Below are 23,676 nucleotides of genomic sequence, written 5' to 3'. Positions count from 1 at the left end.
AGGACACGCACATTCTCCCACGTTATGTAGGGATTCCATATCCTATAGAATCTGGGCAGTTAACTTATATACAGGCCCATACAGGAAACTGCGTGGGAGAGCCGGTGCTCCAAGGCGAGTGCCCGCTATCTCAACGGGCGCCCAGGCACCTCTCCTGGGCATGCGATGCAGTATTTAAATTAGGGCCCGCGCTAGGGACACTAGCGCATCCCTAGCGCTTCCTTATTGGCGGAAGTAGCAGCTGTCAGCGGGTCTGACAGCCGACGCTTAATTTTACCGGTGTTGGTTGTCGAACCTGCTGACAGCCATGGGTTCGGAAAACAGATGCCGGCAAAATTGAGCGTCCTTTTTCGGGCCACGGGCAGATTTTTTTTTTTTTTTTTAATTTTGGTGCCTCCGACTTAATATCGCTATGATATTAAGTCGGAGGGTGTACAGAAAAGCATTTTTTTCTGCTTTTCTGTACACTTGCTCGGTGCCATCTGAAATTAACTCCTGCCTTTGGCCGCACATTTTGCTTTCTGTATTGCAGGTGAATACCTAATAAGCTCATCAACATGCATTTGCATGTGATGAGTTCCATTAGTTTTGGGGGTTGGCCGTGCGCTTTCAATGCGCTATTACACCTTACTGTATAAGGGGTAAAAATAGCGCGTCAAAAACGCGTGGCCAAATGGGGACTAATGGTGCGCTCGGCCTGATAATGAACAATTTCGCCTTAGGCGCGAAGTCACATCCTCCATCGTGGGAAGAACAGACTTTTGCCAAAACAAAGCAAGTTCGCATCTAGCCGCCAATATAATTTGATGAATCAATAACCATTTTGAGATGGAAATATCTGGAGAACAAATTAAGCAAGAAGTGTTCTGGAGCAAATGGTACAGTAAAACCTGAAATGGCAGAGATAAAAAGTAAAAGTTCTTTCCAGAACTGTCTCAGCTTGAGGCAGCCCCACCACATATGATAGAAAGTACCTTTCTCTCCACAATGTTTCCAACAAGTGTCGCTAATCGTTGGCGTTATTTTGTGGAGCCTGTCAGGCGTTAAATACTATCTCATTAGCACCTTATAGCTGTTTTCCGACAAAAGGGCGGAAAGCGAGCTGCACTTGGTGTTGTGAAATATTAAATCCCAATCTCCTGTTGCGAATGACTTGCCCAAATCTCTTTCCCAAGCTGCCATATAGGATGCCCTGAGCCGTAGCGCATTTCCAAGAAACTCATAAAGATTGGAAATACCTATCATACCATCTGCATTGTTGCACCAATGATCCAGTTGGGTTTTGCCATGCTTAAGCTCTGCCCCCATGTTTTCCGCTAGCACAAGGTGGCATAGTTGCATGTAAAGTGTCCTTCCCTCTTAAGTGATATTTTTGTGAGAGCTCCGGAAAGGTGAGAAATTTCTGTATTCCCCAAAGATGCTTGAGCCAGGTTATGCCCTTGAGCAACCATGGTCGATAATGAGTGATCGCTCTACCGGCCGGGAATTTTGTTTTGTAATTAATGGCCGTACTATAAAAGTAGCAACGGGAACTCACAGAATACTTGTGCCATTTCTCCCAAGTGTCTAATGTTAACCGTGTTGTAGGAGCCATACGAAAAGCTTTCGGCCAGGTATCCCTGGGCTGCCATACTAAAGTCTGCAGAGGCATAGCCCCCACCAATTCTTGCTCTATTGTTTCCCATATTTGGATGTCTTTGTCTCTATGCCAATCAATAACAGCCCGCATCTGGGCCACTTCCCAGTACCATTGAAGGTTAGGGACTCCCAACCCCCCCCTATTGGTTGGTTGATACATTACGTCCCTCCTGATCCTTGGTGGCTTTCGTTTCCAAATATAGGAAAATAAGCGTTTTTGCCAACATTTCAACATAGCATTAGGGATAAGAATTGGAAGTGATTGAAATAAATAGAGAAATCTGGGGAGTAGATTCATTTTCACGGCCGCCATCCAACCAAACCAGGAAAGAGAAAGGGAGGCCCACTTCTCCATCTCCTTTGATAAAGTTTGCCAAAGAGGTTGGTAATTCAGCGCAAACAATTCATCATAATTTTTACTAAGGCGGATACCTAGATATTTTATACTATGGTTAGCCCATTTAAAGGGAAGTATGGACCGTAATCTAGCTACCTGCTCCTCTCCCAGGGTCAGGTTTAATACTTCTGATTTTTCAAGGTTTAACAGGAACCCCGAAACCCTGCTAAAGTCCTGAAGAACAGCAATAGTCCCTGGTAGGGATGTGGCCGGCTGAGTTAGTGAACAAAACATCGGCAAACATGGCAAGCTTATACTCTGCATGACATATCTGAACCCCATGTATACCCTCAGAGATTTGTATGCTTTGGGCTAGGGGTTCCAGGAAAAGGGCGAATAGGAGTGGTGAAAGCGGACACTCCTGGCGCGTGCCCTGTTGGATAAGTAAAGGCTCTGAATATATGCAATTAACTTTAACACGCGCCTGGGGGTTGGAGTATAAATTTTGTAGCCAGGCCAGAAAGGAATTTCCAAAACTCATTTTCCTCAATAAGCTGAACAGATATGGCCACTGGACCATACTAAAGGCCTTTTCTGCGTCGATAGAAATGCGGGAATCCCCTTCTCCTGAACTAGCCAAATAAAATCCACTACTTTTCTCACATTGTCTGCAGTCATGCGGCCCGGGATGAAACCCACCTGGTCCCTATGTACCAGTTTGGTCATGATCCGGTTTGCCAGGATCTTGGAAAAGATCTTTAGATTAACGTTGATGAAGGAGATTGGCCAATAGGAGCCACACAAGGAGGGGGTCTCGACCGGGTTTAGCCAATATTGAAATCCCAGCTACATTTGCACTAGTCATTAGGGAATTTTTGGTCTTTAGAGAATTATAACACTCTCGTAATATAAGAATAACTTGAATGGAGAATTTTTTATGGAACAGGGCCATATATCCATCTAAACCCAGAGTCTTATGTATTTTAAGCTCCTTGATCACCTGCTGTATCTCCAACTCTGTTGTGTCTTTATCAAAAAATTGCCTCTCTAGGTCAGATAGTTTAGGAAGATCAATTCCAGAAAGGTATTGCTCTATTCGCACAGATTGGATTTGAGGTTCAGCTGTATAAAGGGACATAAAAATCCTGGAACCTTTGTCTTAATTCCTCAGATTGTGTTAACATTACCCCACCTGCAGATTTAATTTTCACTGCTTGGCGTTGGGCCATTCTTTTTTCAGGTGGCGAGCTAATAAGCGACCGGCCTTGTTACCCCATTCAAATCTTTCCTGATTCATTTGCTGTAACTGAAATGCCGTTTTTTCCATCTCCAATTCTTGGAACGCTTCCCTAGCTCGCAGGAGTTTTGCGTAACAGGATTTTGCTAGTGTTGCTTTATGTATCCGCTCTTTCTCACAAGACAAGCAGGATGGTAGTCCTCACATAAGGGTGACATCACAGGATGGAGCCCTGTACGGAAAACTTTTCTGTCAAAGTTTCTACAAAGCTTTGACTGACACTGGCACACTGAGGGCACTGAGCATGCCCAGCCTGCAGTTATCCCTGTGAGCCACAGGTGTTTTCCTCAGTCTTCTTTTTTCCGCTCTGCAGTAAACATAGCGGTTAGGAGCTCTGTGAGAAATTCTAACACTTTTTCTTCTCGGAAATACTTAAACTTTTACTTCACAAACACTTTTCCCTGCATGGTTCTCCCTTCGATGCTCGGTGAGTGTACTATGCCCTGTTTTTTTGGTCGGTTCCTGTCACCTCCCTGGCCTGCCAACCGACTGCGGCCTTCCCTCTCCCTATGTTTTCAGTTAGCCACACATAGCCTGCGAGTGTCCCTCTGTGACACTCTGCCTGGTTATTGGCGCTAGTGGGACAGGGACTTGCCGCCATGGCCCCTGTCAATTCAGGTCCTTCGATTTCCTCGGTACCCTCACGCAGTCGATGCCCCCATCACTACCGTCTGTACCCCCTTCAGACCGCCCTGGATTCTTAGATGCCATCTGTACCCCTCCCCCCACGGTACTCTGCCATCGTTCCTGCATCGTTTCTATCAGTGCCATCCATGTTCATCCATGACACTGATTTTTCCTTGGGTTTCATCGGTGCCATCATTGCCTGGATGGATGCCATCGACGTACATCTTGTTTCGTCGCTGCCATCCATGCCCGAGTCGATGCCACCATCGCCTGGGGCACTTCCATCGATGCCAGGGTCATTTCCATCAATGCCATCCTTTATTTTATGGATGCCATCGATGCCCGGGACCTTTCCATCGATGGGCATCTGCTGAATTGTAAATAAATTTTCTTTATTGAACACAGATTTATTTGTATGCTTTCAAGTTTAGAAACTATCTTGACCATACAATAGGTAAATGTTCATTGCGACAGGACAGAAGGAGTTTTGAAGCACTGGGCACTAAACCCATAACACCAAAGGGATTGATAGCAAAGCTGAATAAATTATCGATCTCCTAACCAAATGATAAACTTAGTCATGAATTAGCTTGGGAAAGAGAGTTGCAAGTATCCCTGGATTTGGAAGACTGGGAAGAAATTCGGAATCATGTAGCCAAATATTCTCGGTGCATTTGCCTGAAAATACACTTCAGATGTACTATAAATGGTACCTTTTTCCTGCAAGATTACATAAAATGTGTGGCTGTGTGTCTGATAGATGCAGACGGGGGTGTGGAGAAGAGGGCAATATGAGACCTATATGGTGGTTTTGCTAGGTAATCTCCCCTCTTTGGAAGGACCATTCAACACTGACAAACCACAGATTAGCCTGGGACCCTAATCTGAACAAGTAGTTGGCTGAAGTCTGCTTTGCTGCAAGATATTCTATTGCAGCCCAATGGCGGAAACCAACAGCTCCGGGCTTGCTATAGGTATATCAGAAAGTGGAGGATATTTACAGGATGGAATATCTTATGGCGGTCAGGAGAAATAAGTTTGCTGTTTTTCACGAACATGGCAGTCCTTTGAAAACTGGAGATCATAATGGTATATGGGGAGAGAGGAGGTTTATTCTTACGGGAGGAAAAGAGGGAAAAGGGGATTTTTTTTGACCTGTACATTTTTAGGTTGGGTAAATATTCGCACGCTGGAATCTTATTGTGGAGGATGTTGCTATCTTAGGAAGTTACTGATATTGGGCATAAGATGATTGTCAGTTTGATATAATTCATTGAAGTCGTACACTGTTGTCTGTACTGGTGAGTGGTGCGTTTTTCCTCATTAAAACAAATTAAAAAAAAATTGTAAAACCGCTATGCTAAACAAATGTATTCGCACGAGGAGTTACAGGATGCTCCTAACTTGATCCAGGTTTCCAGAGTCTTTGATCAGAACTATGGAGCACTGGTTTTGTTCACCTTTTCTGTGCTTTGCGTGTTCTTCCTTGCAGGAGTACAAGCTGCCGGGATCACGAAGGCTTCATGAAGTTCTGGGTGTGGAGACAGGAGGACCTGGGGGACGCAGAACAGGAGAACAGGGCCACTCACCTTCAGACTATCTGAAGTTCAAGGATTTAATCTTCAGGATGCTGGACTATGACCCCAAAACAAGAATCACTCCATTTTATGCACTTCAGCATAACTTCTTTAAGAAGACGAGTGATGAAGGAACTAATACCAGTAACAGTAACTCCACTAGTCCTGCCATGGACCATAGTCACTCAACCAGTACAACCAGCTCTGTGTCCAGCTCTGGTAAGAGACTGCCTGCATGTTTGTAGTTTTTCGCCCCTTAAAATCAGTATCCTCATACCATCTGTATCCTAATGCTTCTTGTTACCATGTTATCAATATTTACACTACTGCTACTATTTATCATTTCTAAACTCCTCCAAATTTCTCACTGTGCTTATACCAACTGCATATTATTAGGTTATACAACAATTCTACATCTCACTTTCCTCATACTGTCTGCATATGGTTACTAATTAAATCTGACCCATAATTTAGCAGCACTCTGTGGTCCAAAGTAATGAACAAGTCATTTTATAACAAAAAGCTTTGGTTTGATGAGTTTTGTCGGGGCCCTGTACTGCCAAGCAGAAAAGTAGAATTCCAGTTTCCATCGACAAGTAGGATCAATTCAGCCAGCCTAATAGATGTCATCATCCAACAGCTCTGACATCAACCATCTGTTTCAGAGCTCAGAAATAATGAGCACGTGTGAGTTTCTGGGTAGTTGCTGCCTCACAAAACGACTTAGTCCTTTTTTAAGTCCAAGCACATGCGTCGACATAGACCCTCTGCTCTGTCAGTATTTTTTGTGATTTTTGCAACTAGATCCTCTGGTTAAGAACTTTGTGTCAGGATATTCCTGTTTCCTGTTTGCTTTCTTTTCTTTATCCTTAAAAGATTGAGTTCAATCTTGCAGAGTCACTCTGTGCCATGACGGATTTAAGAGATGCCAATGTGGCATAAAAATGTCCATCACAATTGGTCAGTCATGCTGTCTGTTACAAGTGCTTGGGAATCAGACTTGATGTCACAAATTGCCCACATTGCAGGAGGATGTCTCCCAGAGCAAGACCGTATGGAACCTTTACAACTGAGGCTCTAAATTCACCACCTCAGCATTGGCAAAGACAGAGTAGAAAAAAGGGAGAATTGCTATATTCCAAAAAAGAAGCTATTCCATCTCTAGGAGGTTAGCTTATTCCAAGGAAAAGAAAAACCAAAAGAAGCTTAAGGAAGAGGAGTGCACCAAAAAGCATAAATTAAACCTGCATCGTCACATCCGTTAGTGCAGGGAGCTTCTTTTTCCTGAGAAGGAGCATAACAGCTTCCAAAATGGAGCAGCAGCAAGTACAAAGTGTGGCTTGATGCCCAGCAATGAAAGGCAGGATATACCCATGGTACCAAAGAAATGAATACTGAAGAGGAAACACTTGATGCAAAAGTCAAGGCCACCAACCTTGACTAGGTCTGCACAAAACATAAGAAGTGCCGTGCTGGATCAGACCAAGATCTATTGAACCCAGCATCCTGTCAGTCATAAGTACATAAAGAACATAAGTTGCCATATTGATTCAGACGAAGAGTCCATCAAGCCTGATTGACAAACTGAATAGTAAATCACCTGGACCGGATGGTATACACCCCAGAGATCTGAAGGAACTAAAAAATGAAATTTCAGACCTATTAGTAAAAATTTGTAACCTGTCATTAAAATCATCCATTGTACCTGAAGACTGGAGGGTGGCTAATGTAACCCCAATATTTAAAAAGGGCTCCAGGGGCGATCCGGGAAACTACAGACCGGTTAGCCTGACTTCAGTGCCAGGAAAAATAGTGGAAAATGTTCTTAATATCAAAATATCTCCCCTTCCCCCCCTCAAAACTCATTGATTACAAGGAACATGTACCCTAAAGTTGTATATAGTCTTTTTGGTTCTTAATTTTTTTATTTTTTATTTTTAAAACCCCCGTACCCAGTTAAGCTGCACCTTCGTTTAATTTTTAACTGTTCTCATGTATTCCTTGTTCACTGTAAAGGCCATGCCTAAATGATACCCAAGCTATCATAGTTCCAAGTTATATGTAAACCGATACAATGTGCAAACGATTGTCGGTATATAAAATCTTTAAATACATAAATAAAAAATCACAGAACAATAAGAAAGACATGGTTTAAGGGAACAAAGTCAGCATGGCTTTACCCAGGGCAAGTCTTGCCTCACAAATCTGCTTCACTTTTTTGAAGGAGTTAATAAACATGTGGATAAAGGTGAACCGGTAGATATAGTATACTTGGATTTTCAGAAGGCGTTTGACAAAGTTCCTCATGAGAGGCTTCTAGGAAAAGTAAAAAGTCATGGGATAGGTGGCGATGTCCTTTCGTGGATTGCAAACTGATTAAAAGACAGGAAACAGAGAGTAGGATTAAATGGACAATTTTCTCAGTGGAAGGGAGTGGACAGTGGAGTGCCTCAGGGATCTTATTGGGACCCTTACTTTTCAATATATTTATAAATGATCTGGAAAGAAATACGACGAGTGAGGTAAACAAATTTGCAGATGATACAAAATTGTTCAGAGTAGTTAAATCACAAGCAGATTGTGATACATTACAGGAAGACCTTGTGAGACTGGAAAATTGGGCATCCAAATGGCAGATGAAATTTAATGTGGATAAGTGCAAGGTGATGCATATAAGGAAAAATAACCCATGCTATAATTACACAATGTTGGGTTCCATATTAGCTACCTCCCAGGAAAGAGATCTAGGTGTCATAGTGGATAACACATTGAAATCGTCGGTACAGTGTGCTGCGGCAGTCAAAAAAGCAAACAGAATGTTGGGAATTATTAGAAAGGGAATGGTGAATAAAATGGAAAATGTCATAATGCCTCTATATCGCTCCATGGAGAGACCGCACCTTGAATACTGTGTACAATACTGGTCGCCGCATCTCAAAAAAGATATAATTGTGATGGAGAAGATACAGAGAAGGGCAACCAAAATGATAAGGGGAAAGGAACAGCTCCCCTATGAGGAAAGACTAAAGAGGTTAGGACTTTTCAGCTTGGAGAAGAGACAGCTGAGGGGGGATATGATAGAGGTGTTTAAAATCATGAGAGGTCTAGAACGGGTAGATGTGAATTGGTTATTTACTCTTTCGGATAGTAGAAGGACTAGGGGGCACTCCATGAAGTTAGCAGGGTGCACATTTAAAACTAATTGGAGAAAGTTCTTTTTTACTGAACGCACAATTAAACTCTGGAATTTGTTGCCAGAGGATGTGGTTAGTGCAGTTAGTGTAGCTGTGTTTAAAAAAGGATTGGATAAGTTCTTGGAGGAGAAGTCCATTACCTGCTATTAAGTTCACTTAGAGAATAGCCACTGCCATTAGCAATGGTAACATGGGATAGACTTAGTTTTTGGGTACTTGCCAGGTTCTTATGGCCTGGATTGGCCACTGTTGGAAACAGGATGCTGGGCTTGATGGACCCTTGGTCTGACCCAGTATGGCATTTTCTTATGTTCTTATGGACTTTTCCTTCAGGAACTTGTCAAATCCACTTTTGAATTCCACTATGTTAGTTGCCTTGACCATGTCCTCTGGCAACAGATTCCGTAGCTTGAATTATGTACTGAGTGAAAAATACTTCCTACGATTGCTGATTGCTAGTTTCATGAGTGTTCCCTTGTCCTAGAGTTGTTTGAAAAGTAAATAACCGTTTATCTCCCAGTCCTGTGAAAAAATGGCCCTAAAACCCCTCCATAACTTGTGTAGAACCTGGCATCTAGCCTGGTTCACCTTAAAAGCCAGAGAGAGAGCGAGAGCTCTGGGGTCGGGCCCCTCCGAGAAGGAATAAGAACTGGGATCCAGGTGGGGATAGTCAGGCCAGGCCCAGGTCTCCAAGAGAAGGCAGCTCCTGCCACATTGCCGTTCTTGTATGTGAATACTGAAGTTACTTGTAAATACTGCTGAAGGTAAAAAGTCTTGCTGTGTTTCATGTGCACAGTAAATAAAAACACTCCAAAGCATTGACAGCTCATTTACCGTGGCACACCCCCCCACTCATGATTTTATAAATCTCATTCCCTGTACGTACCCGGATCAGTCCAGACTGGGGGTTATGCCTCCCTTCCAGCAGATTGAGATGGAGTGCCCTTCGAGTTTTTCTCTATCTTAACCTGGTGTGCCACCTGCATCCCTTCAGTATTTCTCTGTCTCCAGCAGAATGGAGGTGGTGCAAACCCTGCAGTCTTGCCCTGATTTTAGGGTTGGGACTATATCCCTTTAAAAAAAAAAAAAAAAAGATTTTGGCTTCTTGTACTTTGCAACAAATGAAGCTTAAAAAAAAAATTGAGAAATCTTCCCAGGAGGTTCTAGTGAGCCACCCCCCCTAGTAGAAGGCTAAGGAGCTGGGGTTGGTTACTCTGCGTGGCTCTTGGAAGGTAAGGCACAGGAGAAGATTACCAGTGGTCCTGTCCCTCTTCTTCTCCCCTCGCTGCCCCGACCCGATTTGGGGGGAAAAAAAACAAAACCTGAGCAGCCTGTACTAGTTTTCTTCCTTTTCTTTGGCCGTGAGATTCAAGACAAGGCAGTTTTTTGTTTTTTTTTTGCTGAATACTGTTTCTTTGAGCTCCCTGCCGTTTCTTCTTTCTCTGCCGCGTCTTTGATGCCGCGGCCATCTTGCTTCATTGCCTGTGGGGAGTCTTCTTCCAGGCTCTCTCCCATTCAGGCCTTTGTTCTTAGTGCCTCTCCGGGTGGGGAGGCAGCTCTGTGTAAGTGGCAGGCAGCTCGTCAAAGGCCCGAGGTGCTTTATAAAGATCAGCACTTCGGGAGGCTAGGGCCAATCCGTTCCCCCTCAGTGCGGGAACGGTAGCCATCTTGAATACCTTTGCAGCAGCAGAAGCCAGAGCAATGGGGGCAAGGGAGTTACCTCCCGATTTATCCCCGGTCCCTGCCAATCCTGGGGATCCTTCAGACCAAGACCAGGATGTTTCTGAGGGTGAGCCCGATTCCCTGGTGGGGGAAGGGACTGGATCTAATGCTTACACCCTGGACTTTGTGCTTCTTATGCACAAAGCCTGTTTGGCTTCTCAGACTCAGCAAAGCGGTGCTTCGCGTTTGTGTTGTCCTGCTAAGGCTCTGAATAAGATTGCCAAGCGTTTAGATTCTCAGGCGTCCCTGTGGGTCGCTAAATTGCGTGGCTCATACATGGCAGGAACGGACGCAGCGGATGGTGGGGCTCCAGATGCGCTGGCCCCTGCCTTGCCCCCTCCTGGCATAGGCTCTGAGAAGGACCTGGTAAAACACTCCCCTCTGGATGGTGACGACCCAAAGGTGGTCCGCCTGTTTCACAGGGAGGAGTTAGAGCCTCTTATTCCCTCAGTTTTATCTGAACTCAGGGTTGTGATCCCCAAAGATAGCCTCCCACAGGATTCCGTGGGATTTAGCGGGGTTGCGGGCTCCAGCCAAAGCCTTTCCTTTGCATCCTATGCTGCAACAGCTGATGGCACGGGAGTGAGAGGTCCCAGATGCCGGTTTGAGAGTGGGTAGGGCTATGGATAAGCTTTATCCTTTGCCCAAGGATTCTTTGCAGCTTTTGAAGTCTCCTAAGGTAGATGCTTCTGTGTCGGCGGTCACAAAGTGAACCACCATTCCCATCGCAGGAGTGGCGGCCCTCGAGGATCTTCAGGATAGAAAACTTGAAGTTCTTCTCAAATGCATTTTTGAGGTTTCGGCCCTCTTTATTCGCGCAGTGGTGTGCAGGAGCTACATGCTGCGGGCGAGCCTCTGCTGGGTGCAACAATTATTAACTTCGAGAGACCTTCCTCTGGGCGAGTCAGAGGAAGCTGAATGCTTGGAAGTGGCGGTGGCATACGGAGCAAATGCTCTGGATGATCTCCTTCGTACGTCCTCCCGCACCATGTCGTCCGCGGTATCTGCACGGAGGCTCCTTTGGCTGCGTAACTAGTCAACAGATGTTTCGTCCAAAGCTCAGTTGGGCGTGTTACCATCAAGGGAAAGTTTCTCTTCTGGGAGGACCTGGAGCAGTTGATGAAGTCCCTGAGTGAAAACAGAGTCCACAAGTTCCCTGAAGACAGGCCGAAGCCTTCCAGGGGTTTTCCTTCAACCTGCTCATGGTTTTGAGGACAACGGAGGTTTCGTCAGGTTAGGTCACAGCCTGCGGGGCAGAGGCAGCCATGGGCCAGGCCACAATTCTGGAATTCTTCCTTTGGAGGGCGCAGGACCACTCGCGAAGCAGGTTCGGCCACGCCCCTTGCCTCAAAGTCTTCTCAATGAGATCAGGCCAACCCATCCCTTGGTACCTCGAGTGTGGGGAAGTTTATCCCAGTTCTACGAAGCATGGGTCAGAATAATCTCCGATCATTGGGTCCTAAGCATCATAGAACAAGGCTGCGCTTTGGAATTTGCTCGGCCACTCCAAGACTTCTTTATGGTCTCCCCCTGCAGTTCAAGGACCAAGGCTCAGATCATTCGGCAGACCCTCAACCGGGCTACTTGCTCTTGGGGCGATAAAGTCGGTCCCCCAAACAGACTGGAAGACGGGGCGTTACTCCATTTATTTCGTGGTCCCAAAGAAGGAGGGATTCTTCTGGCCTATTCTGGACCTAAAAAAGGTAAACAAGGCTCTCAAAATACCACATTTCTGCATGGAAACCCTATGTTCCGTGAAAGCTGCGGTTCACAAAGCTGAGTTCCTGGCGTCCCTGGATCTGATGGAAGCATACTTGCATATACCCATCCGCGAGGATCATCAAAAATTTCTTCGATTCATGATCCTAGGTATGCATTTTCAGTTCTGTTCACTGCCATTCGGTCTGGCGACGGCTCCCCGCACATTCACCAAAAGTGATGGTCATCGTGGCAGCAGCCCTGAGGAAGCAGGGACTCCTATTCCATCCCTATCTGGACAATTGGCTCATCCAAGCAAAGTCAAGAGAACTCTGCATGGAAGCGGTCACCAAGATGGTCACTCTTCTGGAGTCGCTTGGGTGGGTTGTCAATCAAGCCAAAAGCAACCTCATCCCGTCGCAAGCAATGGATTTTCTGGGAGCACAGTTCGATACCACTGTCGGAAAAGTATTTCTTCCACTGGACCGGGTAACCAAATTGATGGAGCAAGTTCGTTGCTTGTTGTCAATCCCACTCCCCAAAGCCTGGGACTATCTACAGGTCCTCGGCTCCATGGCATCCACCTTGGAGCTAGTTCCCTGGGCTTTTGCTCATATGAGACCTTTACAACGAGCATTACTTTCCCATTGGGATCCCAAGTCGGAGGAGTTCCAGTTCCCTCTGCCGCTCACCGATCCCGCCAGAACCAGTCTTGGGTGGGGGCTTTGCCCGCACAACTTAACTTGTGGGGTAGACCTCTAAGTCCCGAATTGGGTTGTGGTGACCACAGATGCCAGTCTCGCCGGCTGGGGAGCAGTCTGTCAGTCCCGCTCAGTCCAGGGGAGCTGGTCCAAAGAGGAGTCCAGCTGGTCCATCAACTGCCTGGAGACCAAAGTGGTTCAGTTAGCGCTGCGACATTTCCTCCTGTTGTTGCACAATCGGGCGGTTTGGGTCCTGTCTGACAATGCAACAACAGTGGCCTACATCAACCGTCAAGGTGGAACCAAAAGTCTAGTCGTAGCCGAAGAGGCGGAACAGATGATTTGGGCGGAGACCCATCTCACTCTGCTTGCGGTGTCCCACATCACCAGCACAGACAACGTTCAAGCGGATTTTCTGAGTTGGAAGCGAACAGATCCAGGAGAGTGGGAACTGTCCAACCAAGCAATGGATCTTATTTCGCAGAGGTGGGGAATTCCTCACATGGACTTGATGGCAATGCGGGACAATGCCAAGGCTCCTTGTTTTTTCAGCCACAGAAGGAATCATGGAGCAGAGAGAGTCGATGTGCTGGTGCTCCCATGGCCCAAGTCAGTTCTCCTGTATATGTTTCCCCCATGGCCTTTAGTAGGCAAGGTTCTACGCAGGATAGAAGTCCACCCAGGAAGCGTGATCCTAGTTGCTCCAGAGTGGCCTCAACGACCGTGGTTTACGGATCTGGTCAATCTTGCAGTGGACGAACCTCTGAGACTTGGGCATCTTCCCAAGCTGCTTTGTAAAGGCCCTATATTTTTCGACCAGGCAGATTGCTTTCATCTAGTGGTTTGGCTTTTGAAAGGAGGAGATTGAGGAAGAAAGGATATTCAGAGGAGGTAATTATTACTCTGTTGCAGGCCAGGAAAACCTCTACCTCCTTGTCTTAAGTCAGAGTGTGGAGAGTTTTTGAGATGTGGTGCTGTGACCAAGGAGTACTCCCCAGGCAGGCAGGCAGGCTTCGGTGGCTCATATTTTGGCATTTTTGCAGGCCGGCTTATCGAAAGGCTTGTCTTTTAATTCCCTCCGGGTCCAAGTGGCGGCCTTGGGCTCCCTGGTAGGTAGCTCCTTAGCATCGCATCTGAACATAGTACAATTCCTCAGGGGGGTGAGACATTTAAATCCTCCTGTCTGTCTGGTGTGGCCCTCCTGGAACCTTAATTTGGTGCTTCAGGTCTTGTGTGCTCCACCCTTTGAATCTCTTAAAAAAGCGACATTGAAGGACCTCACTTTGAAAATGGTGTTCTTGGTCGCTATATGCTCAGCTCGCAGAATCTTGGAACTGCAAGCACTCTTGTAGGGAACCTTTTTTGAGAATTTCTGAGTCAGGAGTCTCTCTCCGTACTGTTCCTTCCTTTTTGCCAAAGGTGGTCTCAAGTTTTCATTTAAGTCAATCAATAGAGCTCCCGGCCTTTTCCAATTTGTCTGATGACCCGCTTGCGAAGGAGCTTCGGCGTTTGGATGTTCATCGATCTCTTTTACGCTATATGGAGGTCACTAATCTTTTCAGATTTTCCGATCATTTGTTTGTCTTGTGGAGCAGTCCTAAGAAGGGTCAGAAGGCTTCTAAGTCAACGATTGCGCGATGGTTGAAAGAGGCTATTGCATCCGCTTACGTTTGTAAAGGAAGACCTGTTCCTGGTGGTTTAAAAGCCCATTCCATTCGATCCCAGGCGGCTTCGTGGGCTGAATGCCAGCTGGTATCACCGCAAGAAATATGTAGGGCTGCTACATGGAAGATGCTCCATACCTGTGCTCGTCACCACCGCTTGGATGTTCAGGCTCCGGATGACAGCAATTTTGGCAGTGGAGTTCTCCGCGCAGGACTCTCAATGTCCCACCCTGTCTAGGGAAGTTTTGGTACATCCCACAGTCCGGACTGATCCGGGTACATACAGGGAAAAGAAAATTGGTTCTTACCTGATAATTTTCGTACCTGTAGTACCACGGAGCAGTCCAGATGCCCACCCAGGGAGGGGTTCATGAGGAGTCCGCGCAGCTATCCACTTTTATTGCAGAAGATTAAGAAAAAGACTACAGGTTGCTTTCTTGTTCAAAGGCAATTAATTCTCAGATGTTCCCTTTTTACAGTTATTGCTTGATTCGTTGCTGTTGTGACTATTGTTCTTATTCTGCTTGGATATTCTTTATACGGAAGGGATACAGTAGCACGTCAGGTTAAGATAGGGTGCCCTATGAGTTTTTATCTGTCTCCATCTGCTGGAAGGGAGGCATAACCACAGTCTGGACTGATCTGTAGTACTACAGGAACGAAAATTATTAGGTAAGAACCAATTTTCTTATCATATCCCCTCTCATTCATCTCTTTTTCAAGCTAAAGAGCATTAATCTGTTTAGCCTTTCTCCATAAGTGAGCTTTTCCATTCTCTTTATCATTTTTGTTGCCTTTATCTGTACCTTTTCTGTCTGCTATGGTTTTTTGTTTTGTTTTGTTTTAGATGGGGCAACCAGAACTGCACACAATACTCAAGGTACGGTCATACCATAAGTATTGTATTTATTTAGTTGAGATTTATATGCCACCTATTCAAAGTACTAAGTGGCTCAAAGCTTAACATTCAAAGTCAGTTATTCTCAGTTCATCTCTTTTCCTTTCCAAATAATTCATAACATTCTATTTGCAACATAGAATGCTCAGCTCCCTCTGTTTAGAACATAAGATTTGCCATACTGGGTCAGACCAAAAATCCATCAAGCCCGATATCCTGTTTCCAACAGTGGCCAAGTCAGGTCACAAGTACCTGGCAGGATCCCAAGGGGTAGAGAGATTCCAAGCTGCTTATCCCAAGAATAAGCAGTGGATTTCTGCAACTCTACCTTAATAATGGTTAATGGACTTTTCCTCCAGGAACTTATCCAAACCTTTTTTTAAATGCAGCTACACTAATAGCTTTCACCACATCCTCTGGCAACAAATTCCAGAGCTTAATTATGTGTTGAGTAAAAAATATTTTCTCTTACCTTAAAATTTATTTCCTAGTAACCTCATTGTATGTCCCCTGGTCTTCGTACTTTTCGAAAGAGTAAGCAACTGATTGTTTACTCGTTTCATTCCACTCATGATTTTATAGACCTCTATCATATCTCCTCTCAGCCCTCTCTTCTCCAAGCTAAAGAGTCCTAACCTCTTTAGCCTTTCTTCATAAGGGAATTGTTCCATCCCCTTTATCATTTTGGTTGCCCTTCTCTGTATCTTTCTAATTCTGCTATATCTTTTTTGAGATGTGGTCACCAGAAGTGCACACAATACTCAAGATGAGGTCGCTCCATGGAGTGATACAGAGGCATTATGATATTCTCTGTTTTATTCTCCAATCCTTTCCTAATAATCCCCAGCATTCTGTTTTCTTCTTGTCTGCTGCTTCACTGAGCAGAAGACTTCACCTTATTTTCAATGATGATACTTTGATCCTATTCCTGAGTGGTGACTCCTAATGTGGAACCTCAAATTGTGTAGCTATAATTTGGGTTACTCTTCCCTTAGTGCATCACTTTGCACTTGTCCACATTAAATTTCATTTGCCATTTGTGTGCCCAGTCTTCCAGTTTTGCAAGGTCCTCTTGCAATTTCTCACAATTCTCTTGTAATTTAACATCTTTGAATAATTTTGTGTCATGGGCAAATTTGATCACCTCACTTGTTCCCATTTCAGGTCATTTATAAATATATTAAAAAGCAGTGGTCCCAGAACAGATCTCTGGGGTACTCCACTATTCACCTTTTTCCATTGGAAAAATTTACTGTTCAGTCCTACTCTCTGTTTTTCTATCTCTTAACCAGTTTGCAATCCACAACTGGACTCTGTCCCCGTCCCATGACTTTTTAATTTCCTAAGAAGTCTCTTGTAAGGGACTTGGTCAAATGCTTTCTGGAAATCCAGATACACTATATCAATTGACTCACCCTTATCCACATGTTTGTTTACACCCTAAAAAAGGCAGCAAATTTGTGAGGCAAGACTTCCCGTGGCTAAATCCATGTTGACTTTGTCACATTAAATTATGCTTATTTATATGTTCAGCTGTTTTGTTCTTTATGATAGTTTCTACCATTCTCCCTGGCACAAATGTCTGACACACCAGTCTGTAGTTTTCTGGATCACCCCTTGATCCATTTTTAAAAATTGGCATTACATTAGCAACCCTCCAGTCTTCAGGTACCATAGACAATGTTACTGATAGTTTATACATTTCCAATAGCAGGTCCACAATTTCATTTCTCAGTTCTTTCAGCACTCTGGGATGTATACCATCTGGTCCAGGTGATTTGCTACTCTTTAGTTTGCCAATTTGCCCTAATACATCTTCCAGGTTCACTGAATGTTTAGCGTGAGATAGTATCTAGCTACCCAGAGAATGAAGGACATCTTTATTGCCTCCAGGAACAAATTCATTAGATAATCATGGATTAAAGTGAGAGATTTTCCATATACGTGGCCAACCCTCCAGTCAGCCACTAGATGGCACTGTGCCCCTACACATTAGTAATTATCACAGTTTAGTAGTGAGATCACAATCCTAATGACCCCTCCTCTGAAGTTGGTTGAAATTGGTTATCTCTGGTTATTTAATAGGATAGGAGCACATAGGGCATTTTGGTTTTAGATTTGGAGGAGTAAGGAGCTCCTTGGAGATTTAGAGTGGGGCCTAACCCCTCATTGTTTTTCTTAGGAGGCGAATCCTGATGTGCACTCCCTGCCAGGGGTTTTGCCTTCAATCCTTACAGTCTTTCCTTTAGACTGGAGTGGATGCCTTTTTTTTTTTGTTTTTTTTCTTTTTAGTGAAGGCCCACTCCCCAGGACACCAGAACACTGAATTTGTGGTAATCTGCCTATGGGGCAAGGCAGATTTGCAGTGAAGGTGGGTTTTGTTCCCTCTATATGACTTACAGTTTTGTTAGCTAAGGTATGGTTTTCGGAAGGGTGAGAGGTTTTTGTCCACCCCTCCCCGCTCAGGGACATAGGGCTGCAGGAGCATCAGACCATCCCATCCAGAAGGTCTCATCAAACAAAAGGAAATGGGAGCAGGAATTTCTGAAGACCCTCCATCAGACTTTCATCCTAAGGGACAAGGACAATGGTTGGGTTCAAGAGATGGAGAGATTGGACTAAGGTAGGATTTTTTTTTTGTGTCTAAGGGGATCCCATCACCTATAGGATTTCCCTGAAAAACTGGAATACTTTATACACTGAGTGAAGATGTGTAAACTTCATCCCAGAGATTTTAGACAAGACACATTCCCAATGAAAGAAACATCTGCAAGCAGCATAGATGTAATCTTATTTGGATTACCTGAACAAACTTTAGAAGAATCAGTAAACTTTATTTTAAACATTCAGCTGAAAGGTTGATTTAAAAAAAACAAAAACAAACATGCGGGTGTCCATGTGCGCTCCAATTTTATAGTGTGCGCGCGTTGCCACATGCATATTATAAAATACGATGCATGTACACACATGCGTGCCTGGGTTGCGACTGAAGTACACGGGGGCAAGGGGGTGGATTTTTTAAAGTGCGCGCAGCAACGCGATTGAGCGTTTGCCTAGTTCCCTCCCAGTCTGCTTCCAATTAGAGCGGACTGGGAGGAACTTCATAAGAACATAAGAACTTACCATGCTGGGTCAGACCAAGGGTCCATCAAGCCCAGCATCCTGTTTCCAACAGAGGCCAATCCAGGTCACAAGAACCTGGCAAGTACCCAAACACTAAGAAGATCCCATGCTACTGATGCAATTAATAGCAGTGGCTATTCCATAAGTATAATTGATTAATAGGCATTAATGGACTTCTCCAAGAACTTATCCAAACCTTTTTTGAACCCAGCTACTCTAACTGCACTAACCACATCCTCTGGCAACAAATTCCAGAGCTTTATAGTGCGTTGAGTGAAAAAGAATTTTCTCCGATTAGTCTTAAATGTGCTACTTGCTAACTTCATGGAGTGCCCCCTAGTCCTTCTATTATTCGAAAGTGTAAATAACCGCTTTACATCTACTCGTTCAAAACTGCTCATGATTTTAAACACCTCTATCATATTCCCCCCTCAGCCGTCTCTTCTCCAAGCTGAACAGCCCTAAGCTCTTTAGTCTTTCCCCTTAGGGGAACTGTTCCATCCCCTTTATCATTTTGGTTGCTCTTCTCTGTACCTTCTCCATCACAACTATATCTTTTTTGAGATGCGGCGACCAGAATTGTACACAGTATTCAAGGTGCGGTCTCACCATGGAGCGATACAGAGGCATTATGACATTTTCCGTTTTATTCACCATTCCCTTCCTAATAATTCCTAACATTGTTTGCTTTTTTGACTGCTGCAATACACTGAACCGACTATTTTAAAATATTATTCACTATATCTTCAAACAAAACTAAACCAAATGCCCCCTGGTATTCTAAAGCATTACACTCACTCAAATCCTCACTTAGAAAATTAGAACGCAAATGGAGAAAGAAAAAAACCCCAGAAACAAAAAATGCTTACTACTCCAACCTACGTCAATACAACAAAAAAATAAACTTAGCAAAAAAATCCTACTATGCAAACCAAATATCCAAAGCAAATGGCAACCCTAACATACTATTTAACATAGTAAAAACTTTAACTACCATTCAGAAAGAATGTCCCATTAAGTTCGATACTGCCTTATGTAATAAAATCGCTAACCATTTTATGACAAAAGTCAGTTATCCCAGGACAAGCAGGATGCTAGTCCTCACATATGGGTGACGTCATTCACGGAGCCCTTAAGCGGGAAAAACTTCTGGCAAGTTTCTAGAAGCTTTTGATTTGGCTGCCTGAGGCTACTGAGCATGCCCGGCATGCCATGACATTCCCTGCCACAGGGGTCTCACTCCAGTCTTATTTTTTCCGCGCTGCTGACTGCATCGCGTTTTTCATTAGGAGCCTGTGATTTCCTCACACTTACAAAATATTTAAAAATTTTTCGCCTTACCGGGTCTCATTCGGTTTGTCACCGGCTGGTGACAAACATTATAGAATTTTTTCCTTAAAAAAATCATCGTACGATCGACGGATGTCGACTGACAGAACTACAGGGTTCAAAAAATGTCCGGCCTGCAACCGGACTATGTCAATAACAGACCCGCACATCGAGTGCGTTCGCTGCCTGGGAAAGGACCATGACATCGCTGCCTGTACCCAGTGCCAAGAGATGACGGCGAAAGGTAGGAAGTTGAGACACGAAAAGATGGCCCAACTTTTTAAAATTCAAACACCGCCATCACCGATAACTTCCTCTAAATCTTCGCCGGCCGGCGTTACAAAAAAGTTACTAATAACCAAACGCCACATCGAGGGATCGGGGGACGCCTCTTCGCCAACCCCATCTACCTCGTCCGCAAAATCGGCATATGAAATTCGTCCGCATAAGCACCGTACACATCATACAGTTCCTCTACTTCCACCGCCAGAGGAACCAGTGCCTAAAAAACGAAAAAAGTCATCGACCATTGTGACAGAACCGCTGCCATCGACATCAGTATCCGACCTAACAGCTTTAATCAAGCAGATTGTCACGGATGCTTTCAAAGAGAATATGCCGGCGTCATCGCCGATGCCGACCTCCGAGTCGATGCCGACCTCCGGGTCGATGCCGACCTTGCCGTCGATGCCGGCCATCGGGCCGATGCCGAAGGACCAGTCGATACCGACTACAGATTCGATGACGCCATCGGGAACGATGACGATGCCGATGTCGATGCCAACATCCATTTCCATGGCCATACTTCCATCGACCTCGATGACGATGCCGATATCCCTACCATCGGTACAAGAAAAATTCGCAGGCTGCTCAGAGATGTCACGGGCTACTTTTTCGATAGCCCCATCATCGATTCAGCCGCAGCCGTCTATGGCATCGATGGCCTCCGTATCATCATGGATTCCTAGGCCAATTCCTTCATTACTTCCTGTGTCCATACCAGCAACTTCCACGGTGACACCTCACTATACAATAGCTTCAACGGAAGCTCCTGTACATAGTTTAACTCCTTCTTCAAAAAAGGCACCAGGGAAGTCCAAACACACTTCCAGATCTGTCACTGACATCTCTTCGGAAAAGAAATTACATGAAATCCTCACGAAGAGATACCAAGATCTCTTGGCATCTTTGCCAGTGGGGCCTGAGGAAGAAACAGACACAGAAAGAGAAAGGGAAGTAAGTGACACTTCACCTGACCCTCAAGATCCCTTACAGGGCACATCAGGGATGTCCCCATCTAGGGTACAAACCTCTCATACATACCAGGCAATATCGGATACCTGGTCAGATACACAATCTGAACATTCTTCAGAGGATTTCCTTTCGGATCATACTCCCCCTCAGGCAAAGAAACAATCTCCTCCTGAGGATTTATCCTTCTCTGCATTTATCCAAGAAATGTCAGAATCTATTCCTTTTCAACTACAAGCAGAAAAGGACGAGAGACAACAGACTCTGGAAATTCTACAGTTCGTAGATCCCCCAAAACACAATTTGGCTATCCCAGTGCATGAGGTGTTGCTGCAACTCCAGCAAAGAATCTGGGAACACCCTTGCACAACACCAGGAGTCAACAGAAGAGTGGACTCTACTTACTTAGTCCAAGCTGCACCAGGATTCGACAAGACCCAGCTTCCTCACAACTCCCTAGTGGTGGAATCTGCACAGAAGAAGTCACGAAGATCTAAAACCCATGCCTCTATTCCTCCTGGAAAGGATAACAGGTTTTTAGACCTTATTGGCAGGAAGATTTACCAAGGGGCTATGCTAAATTCCAAAATTGCTGCTTACCAATTGTACATGACGCAGCACCAAAGGAATTTATGGAAACAGATGGAAGAATTCTTACCCTCACTGCCTCAAACACAACAAGAGGCAGCTCAACAGATTATCCAAAAGGGCTTTGATGCTGGAAAGCATGAGGTTCGTGCAGCATACGACGCCTTTGAAACCTCTGCTAGGACTGCAGCATCTGGAATATCTGCAAGAAGATGGGCCTGGCTAAAGGCTTCGGACTTGCGCCCAGAAGTTCAAGACAAGTTGGTGGATTTGCCCTGTCAGGGTGACAATTTGTTCGGCACAAAAGTGCAAGACGCTGTTGCACAACTTAGAGATCACTCTGAGACTTTGAAACAGCTCTCCACTTTGTCACATGACACATCAGTCCATCCTCCACGGAGACTGCCCCGTAGGGACACAAAGCGTCCATACTATAGACCAAGGAGATATTATCCGCAGAACTCTAGGCCAAGACCTGCGAGACCCCAACAGCGTCCTCAACAGCGACAGCAAAGAGCCGCACGACCTCAGCCACCGCCTCAGACAACTTCAACCTCTGGTTTTTGAAAGCTGTCCCAGAGAACACTGCCAACTACCCAACCCTCATCCACAGTTACCGGTTGGGGGAAGAATTTCCCAATTTTACTCACAATGGGAAAACATTACAACAGATCAGTGGGTCTTATCAATAGTTCGTCAAGGTTACCAACTAGATTTCACATCCCCACCTCAGGAGTTACCACCAAAACACTCCTATCTGGACAACGATCCTCAATTACAAGTAGAATTATCTGCCCTTCTGAAGGCAAATGCGATAGAACCCATACCATGCACTCAGAAGGGAAGAGGATTCTATTCCCGGTATTTCCTCATTCCAAAGAAAACCGGAGGCCTACGTCCCATCCTAGATCTCAGAAATCTCAACAAATTTCTCAGAAAAGAGAAATTCAGGATGTTATCATTAGGAACCATGCTTCCACTCATACAACAGGGAGATTGGCTTTGTTCTCTGGATCTTCAGGACGCATACACTCATGTTCCAATCTTCCCACCTCATCGCAAATACCTCAGATTCACGGTGAAAAATCACCATTTCCAATACAAAGTCTTGCCGTTCGGCCTAACCTCCGCCCCGAGAGTATTCACAAAATGCCTAGCGGTGGTGGCGGGACACTTACACAAACAGGGAATTCATGTGTTCCCTTACCTCGACGATTGGCTCATAAAAAGCCAATCGCAACAAGGAGCAGTAACGTCTCTTCATTCCACAATACAGTTACTACACAAGCTGGGATTCATCATCAATTATCAAAAGTCCCAGCTGCAACCATCTCATGTGCTCCAGTATATAGGTGCAGAATTAAACACCAACATAGCACATGCGTTTCTTCCAAAAGACCGTGCTCATACGCTGTCCCAACTGGCATACGAGGTATCAAGGCAACCGTACGTGACAGCTCATCAGTTCCTAATCCTATTGGGACACATGGCTTCTACAGTCCACGTCACACCCATGGCACGACTTGCCATGAGACTCACCCAATGGACTCTACGATCACAATGGATCCAAGCCATTCAACCACTGTACTGTCAAATCAAGGTAACCCACCAGCTTCGAGCCTCGCTACAATGGTGGACAATCAAGGACAATTTATGCAAAGGCCTACCTTTCCAAAAACCGATCCCTTGCATAACATTAACTACAGATGCATCCACATTGGGATGGGGGGCTCACCTGCACACTCTTCAAACTCAAGGGACTTGGACAAAACTCGAAGCCACATATCAAATCAATTTTCTAGAACTTCGAGCTATACGTTATGCGCTGCATGCGTTCAAGGACTACCTTTCACACAAGACTGTGCTAATCCAGACGGACAATACAGTAGCCATGTGGTACATCAACAAACAGGGAGGTACGGGTTCGTATCTCCTATGTCAGGAAGCAGCACAAATTTGGGACTGGGCCTTAGACCACTCAATTTTCCTGCAGGCGACTTATCTTGCAGGGATACACAACGTCCTAGCAGAC

General features: G+C 45.0%; 1 protein-coding gene across 2 annotated transcripts in view; it reads left to right on the top strand.

Moving 5' to 3' along the window:
• Positions 1-23,676, top strand: part of LOC115075765 (dual specificity tyrosine-phosphorylation-regulated kinase 1B-like) — a 232,770-nt gene that overhangs the window by 173,651 nt on the left and 35,443 nt on the right. For both annotated transcript variants that reach the window (XM_029576504.1, XM_029576503.1), the window contains one exon: positions 5,392-5,695. In XM_029576504.1, the coding sequence (XP_029432364.1) occupies positions 5,392-5,695 (304 nt within the window). The remainder of the gene's footprint in view (positions 1-5,391; positions 5,696-23,676) is intronic.

The sequence above is a fragment of the Rhinatrema bivittatum genome, chromosome 14 (genome assembly GCF_901001135.1).
Source record: "Rhinatrema bivittatum chromosome 14, aRhiBiv1.1, whole genome shotgun sequence".
NCBI classification, from domain to species: Eukaryota; Metazoa; Chordata; class Amphibia; order Gymnophiona; family Rhinatrematidae; genus Rhinatrema; species Rhinatrema bivittatum.
The sequence above is the reverse complement of the archived record's forward strand: the minus strand, read 5'-3'. Positions and strand labels throughout refer to the sequence as shown.